A 23,023-nucleotide genomic window follows, 5' to 3' on the forward strand; every position below is an offset into this window, starting at 1 on the left:
AGGGAGCGGCCACCCAGGTGCGGGGTAGGGTTAATTAGGGAGGCGCGAGGCAAGAGGCGAGGTTTTAAGTAGAGGCATGTGGGGCGGGAAATTCATTGCGATCGAGGGAGTGGGGAGGAAGGGTTTTGAATTGGCTTTGCCCTTCGTGTATTACGTCTGACTCCGTAGCTCTGGGGGCGGGCCTATGGCGTCACGGGAGGAAGCGCGCGCTGCCGTCCGGGTGCTCTGTGAGGCAGGCAGGGACAAATTGCTGACCCGGTCCCGGTGCAGGCGTGGCTGGGGCTGGAGCGTCGGCCCAGGAAAGCTGCAGGAGGCGTTGCACGGGCGGTGGCGGCTTGTTTGTCGCCCCAGCGTGAAGGAGACAGCGCGGGCACTGCGGCGGGTCAGGAGGGGGCCCTGGAGTCCGGGACTGTGCTTTCGCACGCGTCGGCTGTGTCCCCCGGTGAGCTGGCCCAAGAGTCCCAGGTACGTGCGGCCGCCCGTGGCACTGTAGGCGGGCGGCGCGCTGCATGGGGAGGCAGGAGGGGGCGGTCGTTGAGTGTGGCCGGGAGTCGCGGGAGGGCATGGGGAGCCGGGCAGTTTCTAGCGCTCCGTGTGTCAGGCCGGCAAAGCGCGTGGGAAGCGCTGAGGCGAGCACTTTTCAGGACGTCTGCAGTGGGCATTTTCAGTCGCTTGCTTCGTTGCAGACCGGCATGGGAGGGCATGGGGGGCCTCAGTATTGGGAACTAAATGGGCGGCATTTATGTTATCAGCCCTGCCCCACAGGTGTCGTGTGTCCCCGTCCCCCCCCCCATTGTTTTTTGAGTGTGATCAGGCTGGACCGTCGGGTTTGCCGCCAAACGTGGGCACTAGCTGGCCACAGGGAGCCTTGTTATTAGGCCCAACATCTCAGGAGGCAGAGTTTTCTAGTCAAGCCGGGTCCTTGGGCGTTACAGAGGAGGCGCAGGTGGCAGCCCGGTTTTCTCAGTCACAGGTTGCAGAGCAGTCAGGCGTCACTGAGGTTGGGAGCAAGCAGGAGGCTTGGCAGCCAACTGTCAGGTGTGGGGCAGCAGCGAGGTTGCTTGCGGTATACATCCAGGGCAGTGGAGTGCGGGCGCGCTGAGGGACAGTGGGTCTGGGTGAGCGGGGGTGGCACCCCGGGCAAGGCGCTGGGTTAGTGAGTGGCGGGTACAAGGGGGCCCATCAGACGTTCTGGAGGAGAATAGTCAGAGCGGCTTGAGTTCCACGCTGCCTGTTTCGGCCACACGGTCTGCGGCAGGCAGGCCAACACTGCGGAAAGAGCACTCTGCGGCTCTTTTTGGGGGACATGTGGAGGGAGGGAGATCTAGAGCGGATTCCCCTTCTAGTACAAGCACGGGGGGACATGTGGAGGGAGGGAGATCTAGAGCGGATTTCCCTTCTAGCACAAGCACCCCAGCTGTGGGGACGAAGGTTGCGGGTAATTTGGTTTTCTGGCGGCAGGGGAATTATGGATATGAAAAGGGACAGTGGGTTATGGTGTGGTGACATTGGCACTGAAGGGGTATTTTTGGAAACGGACAGCGATGAATTGGAAGAAGGGGACCTGCGTGAGGGGAATGTTGGGGATGATCGGAAACAGTATGGAACAGCATGTAAGGGTATGAGGGGTGTGCCGGGGCAACACGGTGTGTTTAGTTTTGGAGATGACCGGAAACGAAATGTGACATCATGGAGGGGTATGAGGGGTTTGAGGGGTTTGTCGGGGCTACCCAGTATGCTTCTTTTGCAGACGTCTCGAGCGGACCACGCAAACAGCGGGAGCATGATACTGACACCCACCTACGGGAGGAACGTCCATTTATACAATGCGGCGTGGGGCATTTGTGTGGGGTTGCCGTGATGGCGTGGGTATTTGGTCACTGACAGTGATGATTTGGATTGAAGGGGTATTGCGTGAGGGAGCTGGTGGGGGAATTTTTGAGGCACAGTTGTGACGTCAATGAAGGGTAAGAGGGGAGTGCTGGGGCAACAAAGTATGCTTAGTTTTTTGCAGGCGTCTTGAGCGGACCAAGCAAGCAGTTGGACCAGGTCACTGTCACTCAACTACAGGAGGTACAGCGGGATGTACGGAACAGAGCGGCCCAGTTGCCAAAAGGTACGGCAGAATGGTGGTCGGTTTGGCAACAGGGGGGTTCAATGCACAAAGCGATACGGTCCATTTTGGTGGGGGATGAGTTGGTGGGGGTTAATGCTCATGCTGGGGTTGTGCGCCCTGGGAATTTGCTAGATGCTGTAAGGTTGGGGGGCGTCGATGTTGTTGGCAATGCACGGTCGCTGAGAAGGGTAAGGAGGTTTAGGTTTCAGTGGAGGACGACGAGAATATACACAACAATTGCCGTATATGGGGTTTGGTATGATTTTTAGGATCACATTGCTTGGTTAAGATCAAAAGCAGAATTTTGACATATGAATTGGTGGCTGTTTTAAAGTGCTGCATCAGGTTATTCTGGTCAAAGAGGGTTTCTCAAAGGGGGTTTTCCGGTTAGGATCCAGGGCCCGAGTCGGGGTACGTGTTCGGATAACCCGAACTCTGCTAAGGGGTTCCCGCAGGTGGTCCAGCATACGTTGCAGTGCAAGGTGCAGCGGGTAGGGTGGCTGGCCCTTTCGGTCAATGTCACATACGCATTTTGATTGTCTCTCCATTGGTGGTGGGCCCAAAACGGAGAGCTGGGGTTTTTTCGCCTGATGCTCCATCTGTCGTGGCCTGAGGGTGCCTCTATGACCGATTTTCCTATTAGCCAGCGGACTCTTGCATGTCTTACGCTTCAGTGGAGGGTGCACTGGGTTTGGAACGCTCTGCAGGGTGGAACGTGCAATTGGGTAAAAGTGCTATACAGTCTGTTTTCGTTTTCCTCCCCATCCATCCATGCGATTTTACACTGTTAGGCATGCATTTCGGGGGCGTTTCAGTAGATACGATGCTGCCAAAGGGGTTGTTACTATCTCGTGTGCAATATTTGACACATTTAGCACTTTTTACAGTGGCGTTTTTTATTCCCATCTCTGGTCACCCCCTCGTATGCCAGTATGTGGATGATTTTTGTTCATTGGTGCTCAGAACTCGGGGCTGTTTCATGCGGCTTTGTCTGCTTTTCAGAGTACGGCACAGGGGATCGGTGCTGTTGGCCTGGGACGTAACGGAGGGCCTCAGGTCTACACGGTTTTCTTGGGTATTGCAATTGACACAGTGAACATGGTAGCTCGGCTGCCGGGGGCTAAGGTGCAGGAGATTTCTTTATTTGTCATCAGTGATCGGGGAGCCCGAAGCGGAGCTCAGGAGAGGGCAGACATTATTGTGATACCTCATGTGTGCATGTAGGGTGGTGCGGGCTGGGAGATCTTTATGCAGGGGTTTGGGGTTGGCTATGTCTGGGGTTGTTTCTTCCGCATCAGTGCGTAGGGATGTCTGCAGCCAATAGGGCGGATTTGAGAGTGTGGCTGATTCTCTTGCAGGACTTCAAAGAAGTGTCTTTGTTTTGCGGTCCAACGTATGGTCTGGCTGGTTCAGGTTTTCCTCAGCTGCGGTGGGAGCAAAGGGTTTTAGAGTATTTGGAAAGGGCGTTTTGGTGAGCCGCGAGTTGGCCAGTGCTTTGATTAAGGCAAGGGCGCAGTATCACAATTTTAGACTTCTTCACTTTACTAGTGGCATTGTATGTCTGGGGTTTCAGTTTCAGTTTCAGGATTGTTCAGTGTGTTTAAGGTCGCCGATCTAGCGGTGGTAGAGTTGAGCAATCGACAGAAGACCCAGGGTTTGAGAGTTGTTACATTTGCTGAGTGATGGCCTGTTCAATAAGTTTACAGCTTATCATTGTTTTTAAGGCACGTCCTATTTCAGGTGTCAACAAGTTTATAGCGGACTCTCGGCCTCGGTGGCATTGGGAGAAATTTCGCCGGCTGGCTCCTGGGGCCGCACTTCCCAAGTTTTCGGTCCCACTGTGTGTCTGGGTGTGGGGGGCCTAAGAATGGTAGAATTGATGGGGTACGTTGTAGCGGACGCTACGAGACCGAGCTAGCAGCAAGCATGGAGCGACTTCCTCTGTTATGGGTACACGGGTGCTCCCAGGAGGGGTAGGATGGCTGCTGAACAGGTAGTTTTTTTGGGTTTTGGATTTACACCTGTTGGTTCAAGGTTTTTCCCACAATGTCAATTTTTTCGGTAAAATGGCTGGGAGTTCGTTTTACGGACACTTGAGGTGGGGGAAGGACCTGGTAGGGGGGGGGGTGATGGTGTTGAGAGTTCTCAAAGGTTTCAGTAGACTTTGGGCTGGGAACACGCAGTCACGCCGACCGGTGACATTTGATTTGTTGCAAAGGATGCCTGGGCGGCTGCCACTTTGCTGTTCTAATGAGAACGAATGCGGCCGGTTTAGGCGATGTTTTTTGGTATGGTTCATTTTGGGGCATTTAGGGCATTCGAGCTGCTAGGTTTGCGTCATAGGGTGGGGATTAACAGCGAGGAGGTTTTCTTGAGAAGAACACAGGGGGGGATTTTTGTTGAGGGTCTCTAAAAATGGTTCAGTTGTGTATGGGTACCTGGGTTTTGCCTACACAGGTGTGGAGTGGGCCAATGCGGTCCAGTAAAGGAATGGGGAGGGTTTTAGGGCGTTTTTTAGTTCCTTTTCTCCTGGGGACATTTTTGCCATGGTAGCAGGGAGTCAGAGGTCAGTTGCACAATTGTTGGCAGTAATGAGGAAGTGCTGGTTCTTGTGGGGGGAGACCCTTTAATTTTGGGAACACATTCGTTTTTGTATAGGGCTGCAACAGAGGCGGCGAGATTGGGATAGTCATGGCCTACCATACGTCGGGTTGGGAGCTGGAACTCCATGGGGGTGCGAGACCTATGTTTGAAAATAAGTTTTTATTTCTGCTGTGTTTCCTTTTGGTTAACGTTTGTTTTTCTACCTAGGTACGTCTTCGGGGCTGGTAAAGGTGAAACAGTCATCATGGATAATAGGACGCTCCTTCGTAAAGTGGGCCGACATTTATGCTGAGCAACAGTTTTGTGGGAAATCGCTGGGACTACAAGGTGTAACACATGAAGTGGTTGTTAGGGTAACGGGGTATGCGTTGGGGTTAATTTTCCTTATTTAGTACTGAGTTGTTCCAACAAGGGCCCGTCAGGCTGGCTGATTATTCATTTGGGGAGAAGGATCTCGCGGCCCTGTTTTGGGCCGACACTCATAAAGCAATTTATAGCGACCATCGAGTCTAATTGGACAGGCACCAGGGTAGTTTGGGACTGAGTTCATAACGAGGATGCACTGGAAGGGAGCATGGAGCCATGTAGCCATTGAGAAAGCGCGCACGGAAGCTTATCAGACCCCTGAGAATATTTTGTGTAGATGGGAATACAGTTTTTCTTATTCCCTTATACGGGGCTCTGAAGGGCATCTTTGCTGGTAGGATGGGGTACTTTTGTCTACCATGGGGCACGTTTTTATTTTTATTTGCTGGAGTTGAGGGTCAGGATTGCTCGAATTCGGAAAGAGAGCATTTAGTGCGCATCTGCAAGATGGTAACACTTTTCTGTTGGGTGGGGCAGGAAAACTCTCTGGGTTTTCCTGGTTGGCGGGTTTTTGCTGGGGGGATGGGCAGACTGGAGCGGGATTGCCCATCCTCCAACGGGGGAAGTGGGGGACGCAGTCACGGGGACGGGAAATGAGAATGAGGGGGATCTATCAACAGGAGTCATTGAGTTGTTTTTGCTTGGGTTCTACCTTGGGGGTTAGGTTTTTATAGATGTCAGAGAAAATTTGGGGATTTGATTATCAGATAATGGAAAAATGGTGTTTTGAGAAAATTATAATTTGGCACCTGTCTTAATAAAGTGGCCTTTTTTGCTAATAAAGAAGTGGTGGATTGTGAGTTATTGTGCGAGAGGGGACCCAGGGGGAGCGGAGCGCGAGCCAGTCTCCCCCTGGGTGGTTTCGCACAAGGGAGCGGCCACCCAGGTGCGGGGTAGGGTTAATTAGGGAGGCGCGAGGCAAGAGGCGAGGTTTTAAGTAGAGGCATGTGGGGCGGGAAATTCATTGCGATCGAGGGAGTGGGGAGGAAGGGTTTTGAATTGGCCCCACCCACCCTTCCCCTTTTTTGTTTTGTTTCCTTTTGTGTTTTCCCTTTCCCTCTATGGGGTTTTTTCTTCCAGGCTTGGCTAGGGCCAGGCCTGGGTTTTTTCTTTTGCCACGATAAGACAGGTTTTTTCGGTTAGCTAGTTTTTCTGGTAGGCGGGTTTTTGCTGGGGGGATGGGCAGACTGGAGCGGGATTGCCCATCCTCCAACGGGGGAAGTGGGGGACGCAGTCACGGGGACGGGAAATGAGAATGAGGGGGATCTATCAACAGGAGTCATTGAGTTGTTTTTGCTTGGGTTCTACCTTGGGGGTTAGGTTTTTATAGATGTCAGAGAAAATTTGGGGATTTGATTATCAGATAATGGAAAAATGGTGTTTTGAGAAAATTATAATTTGGCACCTGTCTTAATAAAGTGGCCTTTTTTGCTAATAAAGAAGTGGTGGATTGTGAGTTATTGTGCGAGGATGGATTGTGAAAGTGGTAGGTCGTGTTGCCTCCGTTCGTTCTATGGACTCAGATGTCGGCACTGCAGCCTGATGAAATATTAACACTGCCTGGGAACAACACTTCGGCACAGTATATATACAATGCGAAACTAAGTGGGAAGATACCGAGCGGTGCAAAAGCAGAAGTGATTTTCCATGTTGGACTTTCCTGTAAAGACCATGTGCGCCCTAGGACAATGAATTATTAACCCGGATCCCAGCTAGAGACGGTAGACTAGACTGCTGTATTTGAAGCCTCTCCTGCAAAATTACACAGAATAACAATTTCTTTTGCTGTTCGTGTACGGTTCGTCTCAGGCCTGCTGCTTCTGTCAAGCAACCCAAGAGCGCGTGTGAGACGATATTTCCCTAAATTCCACCGTGGTACGCTATAGTCTCATAAGCGCGCGCCCGTTTATCAGGCTCCGAGCGCGCCGTTTCCAAGGCAGCGGCTTAATCTCCTTTGACGTGTTTGGCGCGAGCTGCCCTGATGAGCCTGCGCATCACTCACGCGCTGTCCGAGGGCAGAACCGGTGCCAGCTTCTCAGGGCATTGACTATGCAACCGAGGACAGGATGTTCGACCTGAGTCTGCAAAGCCCGCGCTTTCCTCTCGGTAAGAGGTGAGCGAGGCAGCATTATCTGTCAGCTGAGAAAGGAGGCCAAATGGCCTAACAATGAACCTGGAGGTGGTATTGTGAGAGCGAGTTAAATTATACCAAGACACACTCTATCAAACCAGGGAGTCTAAGTTACATGTTCTTAAGGTTTCTGCAGAAGCTATGGAAAATTATACAGACAATCATTTCCTAACATTTAAAGATGATACAAAAACTACATTACCATTTAATTATGTTCAATTCATCCAGCAGACTCGAAGGTTTAATTTTCTCCTCTTGTAAAACAAGGAAAGCGCACACATCAAGCCATAATGAAAGCTTATGCAGTTTTAAGAATTATGAAGTGTGAACACTTTAGAATTTGAATGTTGCACAGATTACAATCCCTAAGAAAATGTTGGATTTGTGGGATTTTCTTTAGTCGGTCCAGAGAGTCAGGTTTTATCTACTGTTGCAGTCAAGGAAATTAAGTGACACCAGGCAGGAAATCATTCTCTTCACCCACCATCACGAGACATCATAAGACACGCGTCATCGGCAAGAGGATAAAGCTATCCATGAATTGTAAAAAAGTGGAACATGGTCTATAGTTTGTGACAAGAATTGTTAAGAGACAAACTGTTTCTGATAGAAATGTGCTTAACAAAGTGTTTCTGCTCATCACCTTAAGCAGGGTGATATATAACTGAACTGGGCAGCCCCGCTGGCCTCCAAGTGTAAAGTTCCAGGACATGAATTTAGGAATTTCCAGAGTTCGCTATCACTGCTTGCTGAGTGCGCTAAGGAGACATCAGCTTTCTTCCATGGACTCTTAAATATTATCAAGCTACACAAAGAGGCCGGACATGCTTTCTCCAGTAGAGATGGCCAGGTCTGCCTGTTTTTGTTATTGAAACCAAAAATATTATATTATGCTATGTGAATTTGTAGAGCACGGATAATCACCCATGAAGGTTTCCAGGTGATGATTGTCTATGTCTTGAAATGTCTGACACCATGATCATGTGGTGTCTAGTGTTAAACTGGTCCTTTAAAGCCCAGAGCATTGGAAGGGTTACACCTGCAATATTCAGTATAAAGATTATAGCAGCTTCCAAAACATAAAGCAGCAAGGTGCTAATGCCCTGACCCTCTGGCTTTGAGTGGGTAGGACAGCTATGACTCGTTATAGCTAGCTACTTACTCATTTTCTTTGTGAACTAGAAAGCTTTCTGCTACCTAACACAGGTGCACTGTAACATTTGTAAAGAATGACACACATTTTGTATTCTAGCGACTCTCTCTTGAATCTGTTTTTTTTGGAGAGTACAAATGAGTCAAAGTAATAATGGAAATGGGGCACACTTACTTTTTTCCAGACTAAACCATTCATCACAGAAGCAATCACTTCAATAACCAGTAGTGTCCTATGGTACCACCATCACACCCCTAGGTTTATTTCAGGAAGTTGAGGGGAGAAAGGTCCCAATCCCTTACTAGCCGTAAAATAAGCATATATCCTTCTTGTGCTGGTTCTTGCCCATAACAGGGGGAGAGGCCCCTATCCCCCTAATTTAAAGTAGAATTCTGAAAGTGTGTCTGGGCAAGAGTATTGGTCGTATATTTCAGGGGAAAATAATTTTCCAAATCAGTACTGTTTGATCCGATGGAATGGGTCATTTGTTTGTACTTTATTCATAAGAGTGGACATAGAGAAAGGGATGGCACGTGAAGCCGAAGAATTCCATCATTCAAGGCATTAGCCGAGACTTAAGAATCCAAAGATATTAATACCCCTAAAATCGTGAGAAGCAAATACGGAACTACCCGCCCTGAGGAAGCCCCAGGCCGGATGGCCTTGTAGGGGGCGAAACACGTGTTGGCTGTGCCATCCCTTTCTCTATGTCCACTCTTATGAATAAAGTACAAACAAATGACCCATTCCATCGGATCAAACAGTACTGATTTGGAAAATTATTTTCCACTGAAATATACGACCAATACTCTTGCCCAGACACACTTTCAGAACACCCCGAGGTTTGTATCAGTTCCACTAAAGCTTTTGAGTTTGAGTTTTTACACTGAGGGGCCGATTACGATGTATTTTCCGCCCGATTCCTTTGTCGGATTCGGTTCTAACCGACTTGTGATCTGTGGTTCCGCCCAACTGTTTACGATGCTTCCGAACACCGTTCGGAAGGACTCCCGTTGACTTCTATAGGAGCCTGTGATCCAACTGACAACACAGGCTCCTTTGGGAAAAAGGGGTGTCTACGGAAAACCTTGCACCCTTTCGCAGGGAGCCCGTGGTACCTGCCACACAGTGCATGGTTTAAAAGGGCCCAAACAAGAGGCCTCAGGAGAAAGGGGGGCCTGGGAGACCCAAAAGTCACTTTCTGACAGCCTTTTCGTGTTGGACAGTCGGACTCGGAAAGGCTGTCTTAATCCTGCATCGTAATCGGTCAGTCAGAAAAGCTGTCCATAGAGCTGTACGAATGGGCTCCGAACGACTCGGATTTTTGAGTGCCAGTCAGAACCGATTTGGAATGACCGAATGGTTTCCCTTCCGACCACGAGCATCGTAATCGGTCGGTCAGAATTGTTTTCAACCGAGTCGGTTGGATACTTTCTCGGGGAATCCGACTGTCATTCGGAAGATTTCCGCACAACATCGTAATCTGCCCCTTAGTTGTATAAAAGTTTAGTTTATGTAAGTAAAATTAAATTTTTAGAAAAATAAATGATGTTGCTATAATTTGTGGTGCTACCTTCAATGAACAGGGTCTTCAATTAATTTATGTTGGGCACCTCTAAATATTTCTAGTTGCTAAAGCACATGATGGGTCTGAAGCCATGTTTTACAGACCAAACCCATGAATGTCTCAATAAGTGCAGCAGTCTGCATGTGGCATATATCTTCCAGGCCCTGGGTGTATATTCTACAGCGTATAGTAGGGACATAAAGGCAGATTTAGTATGTCAATCAGACATAAGTAAATGTAACCATTTTTAAATGGGGCACACATGCTCATTACTCCTGTTTATCAGAGTAAAGGAAACAGATTTCTAATACCAGCAAGAATAGGTTTTTGAAAAAACGAAAAATCTGGGGAGACCATACAAAAAAGTGGTTTTACTCCAGACACTCAAATCAGTTGCATATTTGGAACAGTCTTGTAGTATGGCAGTGACCTGTAGGAACCTCACACTAGCTTCTCCCTTGGTAGAAAATGACAGAACCATAAGGGGTGTAATATAAGAAACAATTTAAATACAGTACTTCTGTGGTCACTTAAAAGCATTAAATCAGATCCTTGATACCCAGGCATGCAATTCAGTGCAAACCAGAACTAGGAACAGATGGCATAAAAGACCCAAGCCCTAATAACATTCTTGGATCAGGACCCTGCGTCTGTTATAGCTGTACGAACGCCAACCTCAAGGCATAGAGCAAACTGCACGCAGGAATCCCGTTGACAAGGAACATATGACTCCTTGGCCTCTCTGACCATGGAAGTTCTCGTTAAGGAAATACTTCTTGACCAGCAGAACTACTTTCTTGAGGCTTTCTATGTCTCTCTCTCACTCCAGGACCCTCAGCCCCGCCCAGCCGAGTGATTATTCCCTTTGCCCAGAATAGTTGTCTTTAAAATAACAGCATATTCACAGATCAGTGCCATGAAAGAAATCTAACTTTCTGGTTCAGATGTCAGTGTGTGTACCATTTTGGTGGATGGGTCTCTTCACTAGGGCCTGGTCACTCCTAGACAACACCACGCCAACATGAGGTCAGTCCAGGAGCTCCGTCACTCCAGCAGTCAGTGAGCAGGGAACATTTAAGCATGCAGTAACAAATTACAAGGCACATCCACCCAATGTTGCCATCCAGTTCAAAACATGCCTTAATAGGCGAAACACACTCAAAGCAGACAAATGAATTCAACCTAATCTACATCAAATGTATGTCCTTTTTAGATAGTGCAAAAGTAGACTTTAGAACCGCTGATCATTTTGTCTGCCCTCCCTGTATGTCCCAAGATTTACCGAGAACTTATATTTCAAATTTTGCGGAGTTAATGTAATGTATTCGAACTCGTGAACCTCCCTCTCGTGCAAATCACTGGCAGCGAAGTGGCTCAAACCTCCTCCATTTCATCCTGAGGCGAACCTCAAGGCGTGGTGGCTAAATCTGCAATAGACGCCATGGTTTGAATGGTCCGACAGCAAACACACAATCCGAGAAGCAGAACCAGGCAAGGCACAGCTTCCTCTCTCACAACCACTGGTCCATTAATTCATTTTGAATGTTCTAAGGCAGGTACGAGTGGCAGACGTATGACAGAAACTGTCACATTTCTACTACCGAAGACTGAAGCATTGAAAATAAAATTGCAAAGGTTGTTTTTGCAACCCTTGCAAAATTCGAGGGAAAACCTTTCAACTTTGCAGTGGTTGTGAAATTTTCTACTTTCACAATAAAGGATGAACATTACTTCGGTAACAATTCATGCAGTATACATCCTTACTTATCTTAAGTTAGTGTTCTTTCGTAGCCAATTGATATTGTATACAACACACAACTCAGCAAAAGGAAAACTCGCAGAGAAATATTCTACATACGTTTTGCAATTTCGCCGATTTCGATTACAGTGAAAGTTAGCTTGATAAGCATTGAAAATGATTTCACAGTGTAAGAAAAAACGGTAGCAAACACATATAAACCGGGAAACTGCACAATCTCAAAGGGCGAGAATTTGGAAACTTGGCAAAACATCCCTAGTGAAAAGAAAACTTTACACACCACGCCTAACCAGTCATATTGGTATTAGTTTATGGCTTTTTCATTTGTATATTGAGTATAATACCTTATCTGACCCTAAAAAACATTATATAGCAAGCGCATGTATATAGCCCCCTGGCGACCCAGGGTTCAAACATAAAGCCCCTCATTATAGTTCCCTGTTAACTTCTTGGGGAGGTAGGCATTCTATTCCATATCTCCCCATGACTTAATGCAGTTCATCAGTTCATCTCCCTGGAATGGAAAATAACCTGCCAGTCTCAGGATCACCAAATCCTTTTAGGTAAGTTTTCCCTGGCTCTTGGAAGCTTTCTATGGCCATTTACCACCTGATCTAAGCATGGTGTAAAAGGCAGTACGGGGGTCAGTTTGTGTTGGGTCAGTGAGGCGAGGGGGGTGGAGGGCTGTGTGACTCCGTTGTTGCCCTGTAGGGAGTGAACTGTGTCTGCTTGCAGCCCCTCTCCCGCCGCGGTTTTACAGCATGCGGACCGACATCTGGTAAAAAGAGGGGCTGGTGTTTCCGGGCCTGGTATTTCATGTCTGGAAATATCAAACCGCTTCTAGTTACCCAGAGCAGTACCTTGCAGCTGTTGTTCAAATCAGACACGAACTTCCAGGATAGGCAAACATGGACACATTCGGCTCTGCACTTTCCTTGTCTCTTGGTCTGGATAACACGAGCTTTGAAGCAAAAAGTCCTAAGTTTCACACCATAGCGTCTTCTTACCTTTTCTCTGAGCTTTGCGTCCATCTGTTTGGCCAACGACGAGGAGAAGACACACAAGAGAGAAACAGAAACTACGCATGTTTGCAACAGCTGGAGAAAGGAGATCTTGCTGCTAAGTTTCCTATCCAAAAGGCCCAGAAAATTGTGCACCAAAAGTAAAGCCCGTTGAGAAATGGTTTCGCATTAATAATTAACCCCTAATCACGCCGAGCACGCTTTCCTCTACATCGACAGTTTCAGCGTCCACCTATGAGCGTCCACCTATGAGCGCGCGCTCAGCCTGTAGAAGTTGCACTTTTACCACGTTGTGGAAAGTCAGCAGATGCCAGACTTATTGTTCAGGCTTGAGTTGGAATAAATATCTTGTTCAGGATTTAGTTCAAACTATAAGGACATTGAAGTGAGAGTTCTAAAACTGTCGTGAGAGGTCGTGGGCTCCAAACAAACTGAAGTTGGGAAGCCGGCGTCCAAAACCCTCTAGAAAAGAACAACACCGCCAAGTGCCCAGCTGTGGGAACGATATGTTTATGGCAGTGGTAGTCGATGCATGGAAAGCATAGGTTGGGCCGTTGGGGAAAAGCAAAGGGCAGCAGAAGGGCAGTTCTGATAGTCCGGAAGGTAAAGACCCCAGTTGTTTAGCACATGTAAATATTTGATGTTTTGAGCAGCGATATTTTCAGGTTATTTTTTTTGATAATCTATCTTTGCTGAAATTGTAATTCGTCAGGAGGAATAATGTTTTTAAATTGTTTTTTTAATACCGCACTGTTTATCTATTGCATTCCATCCATAGAGTGCTCCTTGGCCTGCTGCCCAAAACGACAGTCCCAGAATGACATTCATTGTCGTTCTGCTGCCCACATTGCCACCATCAACAAGCCACCATGTTACCTGCCCCTCCCTCCCGGTCCCACCCCCAGTTCTCCATTTTGGATTGGTTGTGCTTCCCCCGTCACTGACTGTTCTTGACCTCTCCCCTCTCCCCTCAGGGCATTCAGCCCAGGCATCCAGGCTAAAGGGTGGAGAGTTTAGGAGTTTCTTTGATGACGTCTGTCCTTTCTTTGCCAGGTGCCCAACATTAACTATTCCCCAGAAGGTTCTAAAAATGTGAATTGACATTTCTCCCCTATTTTTGTTTTAAACAGCTTCTGTTGAAGTAAACGTAACCCTAAATCAAGAGCAATTGCATGTCTTTAGAATAACAAGATATTGATCCATACTTACAGATTGGCCCAATTCAGCAACCATTTCAGCATGTTCCCCCAATTAACTACAACATCATGGGGTGCATGAATTACACATAGCATTGAGAAGTCAGGATCCTCCCAGAGAATATGGGTGAAGATGCCAGCATGAATTCAGCACTGCCAGAAATATATCTCAGAACACAACTTTAAATCTTATAATGGCCTCATTCACAGTCTAATAATCCTAAAGTATAATGAACATACTGAAATTATATATATTATTGGGCATAATAAGAGTTGGGGATTCAAGCCAACATCCACAATTCAAGTAAAACATACAACCCAAATATTTGTCATTAGCATTCCATAGAGAAAGACAAACATTCCACCTTAGTTAATTTTCAAAAGCTCTCTAATTAATCAAAAATGAATAAAAAAATATGTGGCACATGTATGAAATATTCATTTACTGTATACCCAGTGCTTAATTTGAGCCGGTGGTTACTGGTGCTCAGCACCGGCACTTAACCATCAACACCTGCGTTTTTCATGAGCATCAGTTGAGAACACATTAATTTATGGGGCGATTTAGTGAGTTACTCAGAATCACAGGATGTTGAGCTGACGTCGAGAGTCGAACTTGATTTCCCAGCTCTGAAGTCGGCAGCTATGGCCAATACGCCACATCCTCTCCCAACTTTCATGGCTAGTAGTTGGTGCTGTTTTAGGCGGCGCTAACCAGAGAAATCGGCTGGTGCAGGCTGCCTCCTGACGAGAGCCCCGGCACTTTTATTTGTTTACAAATTGACCACTGCGTATTCCCAAAACTTTCCAGTAGATGGGTAAGACAGGTTTCCACAGGGGATATAGGCTAATATTTTCCTTTCTAGATCAGTTATACAATCCTTAATGCTATAACTCAACAATAGAATCAGAAAAGTTGATACTTGTAGAAAAATACTTACATTTTTCATGAAGTCTCTCATGCAATCTATTAGTGGCATGCTTCCTCATCAGTCTGATCCTGGTCCCTATAAATCAGGATGGGCTCAACCATGGCCCAGAGACCACTTACGATATCTTCTAGCGAAGTTATTAAATGTATAAGTACCTAAGGGTCACCCTATATTCTCTTTATTTTGGGTGCCCTTGGTGGGTCCCCTGGGAACTACATACAGCAGTCATACCATAAAGTATCTAATTAACTCTGCTGGCCATTATCACTGTATTTAGAGCCCTCGTCTAAAAAGATAGCTTTGTAACCATTTGCCACCAAATGAAGGAACCTAAGCACAAAAATACATACATGCCATTGCCTAATAAAGTTATCAGCATCTTTTTTAAAATGTTTGATGTTCAAATCTGAAACAAATAGCCCGCACACACCTCATAAAGTTTTAACATAGATTGCATAAATTAAAAGTGTTTGATGTTTCTGAGCACAATTCTGAATCTCATTGAAGTTTCTAAGGGCCATATGTAGGTAACATACTATTTACCGATTCATAAATACCGAATTTTACCGATTCGGTATTTATGAATCGGTAAATAGTATGTAGGTAAACAATCGGTAATTATTACCGATTCGGTAAATATCGGTATTTATGAATAGGTATTTACCGAATCGGTAATAATGCATCCCTTCCCATTCATTCCTATGGGCCTGGAGGCCCATAGGAATGAATGGGAAGCCATGTACTATTACCGATTCGGTAACTACCGAATCGGTAATAGGGGAAGCATAATCATGGGTGGCAGGGTGTCACATTGACACCCTGTTGCACCCCTGATTCGTGCATGTGTGCACATGTGGTGCACATACATGCCCTAAGGGCATGTATGTCTGCCACATGGCACTTTTAAAGCAGCCAAATTTAGCTTTTTGAAAGGTATTCGTTATTTAACATCAACCTGTAGTTGGTGTTAAATACCGAATCCTTTCTACTGAAGTTCACTCACTTGAGTGCTCCCTACATATGATTTAAGGATTCGGTAATTCACCGAATCTGTATTTTACCGATTCGGTATTTTACCGATCCCTTACCGATTCGGTAAATTACCGAATCCATAAATCATGCCTCCTACATCTCAAATGCCTAAATACCGGTCGGTAACGGGATATTTACCGAATTTCGGCCGTTACCGACCGGTATTTAGCTACCTACATGAGGCCCTAAATGAGCAAAAACGTAAGTCTGCATTTGGTAAATTTTGGAAAGGATCGATATCAAACCACAGATGTTCGGGTTCCGCATGATCAACAATATATTGCAAAAGGGGTTGTACGATATTTCATAGAAAAGCTATTTCATGGAATACTATTACTGCGAAACCATTTCACCTCAACTGTATAATGGAAATTGTTTAGATGAATTGTATTTACCATTTCACTGAAACCAATTCTTAGAGTGCTTTATTCTGAAATTGACTTTTGCATGTTTATTTAACAAGGTATATATGAAATTGATCTTGAACAACAGTCCTCCTTTTTGGTTTTCTGCAACGCTGAGATAGAGCATTAATATCTATACCCCTATGTACCTATAACATCGATTATCTGTTTGACCAGATCTAAATATCAGCCATTAGAAGGCAATTTGCAAATATCTGATTTGGACCTAATGAGAGAACTATTTGAACTGGAAAATGAAAGTGAAGGGGCAGATGCTAACACTGATGATGAGACCATTATGGCATTATATTGTATTGTAATTGCATTTATATAGTGCTTACTACCCCTGTCGAGGCATTATAGCGAATTTAGGTCTTAAGTAACAGAGTAAGATGGAACAAGTTTTACGGTTCGGTTCTTTTTATTAGCATTTCAACAAAACTAACAATGCCAACAGCAGATTTCACAGTCTTCAGTAGGATTTCAACCCTGAGGCCTGACATATTGTTGCTAATGTCGTGCTGGCAATGAAACCCCCCGTTCTTCCCGAACTACCCCTCCTCCCCTCACACCCGCACCCCCACATTGGAACTCTTGTAATGTCCAGTCAGCGAATTTACTCATTGATTTGATGTTGGTTGCGGTTGATTAGTCTCTGGTAGGCGTAGCAGTTGGAGGTATCTTGGGTATGTAATTTCCCTAGACTCTTGTGAAAGTAGGGACGCCACAGCTTCCCAAATGCCTCCCCTCCCAGACTGGTTCATTGTGATCTTTTCCATAGCCAGGATATGCCATAGTCTCTGAAGCCAATTAGTGTGTGTGTGTGGGGGGGGTCTGTGGTGTGCCCCAGTAGCTGAGAATGCTTTTTGTGGCAGCCCACAACGCCATTCCTATTTGCCACCCGCATCTCGATTTCAGAGGGTAGTTTAAGGGATTCGGAAGGCCCAGATGTATGTATGCAGGAAGAGCGGCAATTGGGTGTCCAGATGGCCGCCAAGTCCAAGCCTCACCGTACGACCTCCTACTAACATGGCCGTCTGCAAGATTAGCATTACACGCACTAGCCTGTAGACCACATGCACCCCGCCTCCCGGAACGCAAAGCAGGTTTAAATACGTTTCAGGCTTACACCACTCCACCACCCGGGCCCGGTAGAAGTGGGTAGGTCTACAAGCTATGTGTTACTGGCACACAAGTGAGTACTTTGAGATGGATGGACGCAATTTGATTTCCGTCGATTTCGGTAGCATGCTACTCCTTGCTACCTGTTGCTCACCTGCTCCCCTACCACTGTGTGCGAATGTTGTGTGCGACGATACTCTGGTCGCTTTATCTAATGTTTATACTATGTATGGCCCACTCGATCCCCCTCCTCCCTGTGTGTGATGTATATATACGGAGCATAAGACATTTCTGTTGCATTTTTTCCAGCACGCTACCGTTCCAATATTATGCTTACTCTATCCCACATCACCTTTTAAGCAATTCTTAACTGGCCACACAGGAAAACCCAATTTTTGCCAATCTAGCCAGCATGGTATGTTTCCTACATTATGTTTACTCGATCTCCCACCACTTTGGAGACAGCATTCGCCTGGCCACACAGAAAACCCCAGCATGCATTTTACCCACGTGTGATCCAGGATATTGGTTGTGAATGATGAATTGATCATTTGTATTCCAGGTCAATCAACCTGATATTGTATGGAATTAGGAGCCACATTCCTTTTATTGGTTATTGCTTCCAAATGCTATTAATGCTATTTTTCCATCGTTTATTTCCTCCTTTTTCACCCCAGTACATGAGGAAACCCTCGTGTTTAAACCTACGGGTACTGTGATGCCTGGTTAGTCCACAGTGTTGGGTGAGTCCTTATGCTCTCGCTGCGACGTTGTTGTGTGCCACAAGGGCTGAAGTTCACGGTAGTTCACCTTGTGCACTCACCGTGTGGCACCTTGTTTTTAACTGTTTTTACCTGTTTCATGATCACCACGATATTCTGAGAGTCAGTCTTCACAGGGAATATGAGAGAATAAACAGACCTATGACCATACCATACTTACCTATGTGATTTGTCCTCTTTCCGCAGGTAGTTCCAGTACTACCAGGTATCTGACTAGTTAGTCGTATGGTTGATGTGAGTGTGCAGCCACAACACCATTTGAGTTTTAAGTTGTAGATAGTATACCCCCTTATTTGGTCCTGACGAATCACCTGCAGACTATTCATTTGGCGAGAAACATGTTGACCTATCACCTATAAGAGAGACATAAACCTCAGCCTAGCACCTTATATCTTTTGGTTTTACTTAGGGTAGGAGACCCCTTGATTAAAGTTGTTGTCATAGGTACTCCCAACCCTATTTTAGATTCACTTGAAACACACATTCATCTACACACACTAGTCCCCTCATCCCCACTTCACCAAATGGCTGTTGGAAAAAGATCTCCGCTAAAGTGCCCCTACTATAGGGAGCACGTCGGGTATTGCACCGCCGACCCGACGAGGAGCAGCCCGATGATGAAGCATGACACCCGACAGGGTGTGTGAGGGCATTATAATCCAATGAAATGGATTCCCAACTTTGAACCACTCAGGTCAGGTTGGTCTATTTTCCCTTTATCTGACTCTCAATGCAGAGAAACAGCATAAATATTTTGTCTAGTGTATCAGTGTCCCCCGCTTCCCACATCCCTGCCAGCAGCATGCGCTCTGTGTGGGCTTGACCCTGTGCAGTCTAAATGGAGTGTAATACCAGTATGTGGCTACCTTTGTGAGGGTTTCAGTAAGGGCGTTGCTACTGGCTTTGTGTCTCGCTCTGTAGGATATCTCCCCCCACTCTTTAGGGCTCAGTGTCCTCCCCAGTTCCTTCTCCCACCTAGCTCGTCCAGCATTGTGTGCATGCTTATTATATTGGATAAAAAATGTGTATAATTCAGATATTAACTCTTTATCGGAGTCTTTGGCAAAGAGCCATCTCCCGTAATGGGTGAGGTGCCTCTGTGCATTGGGTTTGACTTGTGGGTGTACAATCCAGTGTCGTATTTGTAGGTAGTGGTGTCTTTCGGAATCCCGGAGTCCATATTCCTCGCTCATTTGGGGGAAAGAGAGCATGCCCTCAGTATCAAATAGGTGGCCTACAGAGAGCGACAGGTCAACTGTTTCCACTCTGCGAATCCCCCCTCCACAGTCCCTGGGGCAAAGTCCGGGTTATCAAATATTGGGGTCATCGAGGATGGGAAGGTTGACAGTCCATGCTTCGTGGAGGTCTGATCCCAGGCTAATATGGTTGCCCGCGTAATTGGTGATAGATAAAAATTCTTTGTTCTATGCGTCTCCTTTATACCTTTCATAGAGAGGTCCCGGCCACCGCCCTGACTTGAAACAACCAAATCTCTTGGACTCCACTCGACGAGGTAGCGTAATTGTGCTGCCTGATAATAGAGATGGAGATCAGGGATGCCCAAGCCCACAAACTCCGCGGGGAGCTGGCTCAAGGTCTTCTTCATGCGCGGTTTCCTGCCCTGCCAAATGAATGGTGAAAGTTCCTATTAGAGTTTGACGATCATGAATGGGAGTGGAGGCAAGGGGAGAGTCTGAAGGAGATAAAGTATCTTGGGAAGGGTGGTCATCTTGGTTGCAGCTATACTTCCCAACCAGGAAATCTGGAGACGCCTCTACCTCACAAAATCGTTGTGAATTTGCCTTGTAGGTTTTGATAGTTATCGATCACCGTCACTTCTGTAGTCTTGGCAATGTTGATCCCCAGTTACGGGATCTTCTTGTTAGCCCATTGAATGGGGTATTGGCCTGCCACTTGATCCGCTAGTTGCATTGGCAGGGAAAGGCCAAGTGCCTTTGACTTGCTGATGATAATCTGGAATCCCGAAGCAGCTCCGAAAGACCCAAGCTTGTCCAAGAAAGCTGGCAGGGCAGTGGCTGGTTTGTCTAGTGTCACAAGCACGTCATCAGCGTACAAGCTGATGGTGTGGCAGTCACTTCCAAATGTCACCCCGGTAATTATGGGGTGGTCACGTATTCTCTTGGCCATTGGCTCCATGCAAAGAGTGAAAAGTAAGGGGGAAGGGGAAAACCCTGGCACTTGCCCCTGTGAATTGGAAAGGGCGATGAAGTGCAGCAATTAAGCCTGACCTTCGCTGTGGACGCCTTGTAACAGTTGAGGATTTGTGTCTTGCACTTCTCCCCGAAGCTAAAGGTCTCGAGGACCTGTTCAAGGTAAGGCCAGTGGACACTGTCAAGGGCCTTCTCTGCATCGATCGCTAGTAGCATAAATTCCCCTTGAGCACGGGAGGTTTTTTCGGTAATATGCAGGATGCATTTGGTGTTGTCGCTTGTTTGTCTCCGGGGGATGAAACCTGCTTGATCTGGATCGACTATGGAGGGCATATATGTATTGGGTCTATGCACTACGATGCTCGTGAATAGTTTCAGGTCTATGTTTCGGAGGGATATTGGTCTATACGAATTGCAGTGTGATTTGTCTTTGCCCGGTTTAGGGAGGACTATTGTAGAGGACATCAGCATCGAGGACGGAATAGCCCCGGATCCGCAAAGGAGTTGAATAGTTGCACCAGTATAGGCGCTAAGATGGTGCAGAAGGATTCGTTAAAAGCTGCGGAATACCTGTCTGGGCCTGGTGACTTTACGAGTTTTAGCCTTGAAATGGCTAATATGACTTTCTCTATGGGGAGCTCCTAAATGAGGGATGCCACCTGGTCCAGGTTGAGAGGTGTCGTTTGTGCCGATTGGAGGTACTGGGCTCTGACCTTGGCATCTAGTGATTGATCTGTATAAGGTGGAAATAGAGATCTTTAAAGGCGTTGGCAATGGCTATGTCATCTGATACGAGGTTGACTGCTGCCGTGCGAATTGAGTGAACACCCTGTTCTTGTCTTTTGGCTCGTAGCTTGTTGGTCAGATGTCAGCCACATTTGTCCCCGCATACATATAAGGAGTGCCGCAGGCGAAGATCGGCGTACTCCGCTCTGTCTAGGTCTATAGCAGCAGTTTAAAATGTTTAAAATTATAACTAATGCATATAATGTAAAAATAAATTAAACATATATATGTATAAAATATAATATATATACTTTCCTAAGGGCCGATTCCGATGGCCGGTCGGACAGCTGTCCGTAGCCTTACCCTGCGACCGACATGTACCCGGAGCCGGTCCGTCCTGTAGAGTAAGTACGATGCGCATAACTGCCAAAAACACAACCGACACGTAGGCTGTGAATCAAGACCCATTCTCCGTCCGAGCCGTAACTCCTAAAGAGGAACTGTGTCGCCCGGAAGCAGTATCCATAGCAGTTTCCGGCATGACAAGTACGATGCGTACTTCCTATGCGCCGGACTGGTCGTCACGTACGGCTCGTCACAGCATCCGGAAAACAAGCATATCAGCTACGATTCGCGCCACACATCAATACACGGCTACGAGACGGACCAGCTTGCAGCGGGTACGAGACGGAGCAACAAGCAGCGTGTACGACACGAACACATCATGAATCCCATCGCGCAAGTCATACCAGTACTCTACATCTATGACCGGCTCAGAAACTGACGCCGACGGCGCAGGCGGTAAGTCAGACACCTACCACATAAACAAAAGTCATGTACCCGCAAAATGGCACACACACACAGGGGATCCACATCCTGGCCACTAACAACAGCCCACAATAGGGGATGCATGGCCAGCACCACTAACACCCCCACCCATAGGGGGGCTGTTGCCCATCACTACTGCCACCCTTACCCATAGGGACTATGTTGCCCATCACCCCTGCCACCCCCACTCACAGGGTACCTGTTGCCCATCACCCCTGCCACCCCCACTCACAGGGGACCTGTTGCCCATCACTACTGCCACCCCCACCCATAGGGACTATGTTGCCCATCACCCCTGCCACCCACACTCATAGTGCTTATGTTGCCCATCACCCCTGCCACCCCCACTCACAGGGATTATGTTGTCCATCACCCCTGACACCCCCACTCACAGGGGACCTGTTGCCCATCACCCCTGCCACCCCCACTCACAGGGGACCTGTTGCCCATCACTACTGCCACTCTCACCCATAGGGACTATGTTGCCCATCACCCCTGCCACCCCCACTCACAGGGGACTTGTTGCCCATCACCCCTGCCACCCCCACTCACAGGGGACCTGTTGCCCATCACTACTGCCACCCCCACCCATAGGGACTATGTTGCCCATCACCCCTGCCACCCCACTCACAGGGCTTATGGTGCCCATCACCCCTGACACCCCCACTCATAGGGGACCTGTTGCCCATCACCACTGCCACCCCCAGCCATAGGGCTTATGTTGCCCATCACCCCTGCCACCCTCACCCAAAGGGGACCTGTTGCCCATCACTACTGCCACCCCCACCCATAGGGACTATATTGCCCATCACCCCTACCACCCCCACTCACAGGGGACCTGTTGCCCATCACCCCTGCCACCCCCACTCACAGGGGACCTGTTGCCCATCACTACTGTCACTCCCACCCATAGGGACTATGTTGCCCATCACCCCTGCCACCCACACCCATAGTGCTTATGTTGCTCATCACCCCTGCCACCCCCACTCACAGGGCTTATGTTGCCCATCACCCCTGACACCCCCACTCACAGGGGACCTGTTGCCCATCACCCCTGCCACCCCAACTCACAGGGGACCTGTTGCCCATCACTACTGCCATCCCACCCATAG

The 23,023-nt window shown here is 47.4% G+C and overlaps 1 protein-coding gene across 1 annotated transcript in view; it reads right to left on the reverse strand.

Annotated features, from left to right (window-relative positions):
• LIPC (lipase C, hepatic type) overlaps positions 1-12,985 on the reverse strand; it is a 756,670-nt gene extending 743,685 nt beyond the window's left edge. The window contains exon 1 of the mRNA XM_085643754.1: positions 12,704-12,985. Coding sequence (XP_085499880.1) covers positions 12,704-12,782 — 79 coding nt within the window. The 5' untranslated portion in view covers positions 12,783-12,985. The remainder of the gene's footprint in view (positions 1-12,703) is intronic.
• Positions 12,986-23,023: the final 10,038 nt, after the last annotated feature.

Source organism: Triturus cristatus, chromosome 3_1 (genome assembly GCF_964204655.1).
Source record: "Triturus cristatus chromosome 3_1, aTriCri1.1, whole genome shotgun sequence".
NCBI classification, from domain to species: Eukaryota; Metazoa; Chordata; class Amphibia; order Caudata; family Salamandridae; genus Triturus; species Triturus cristatus.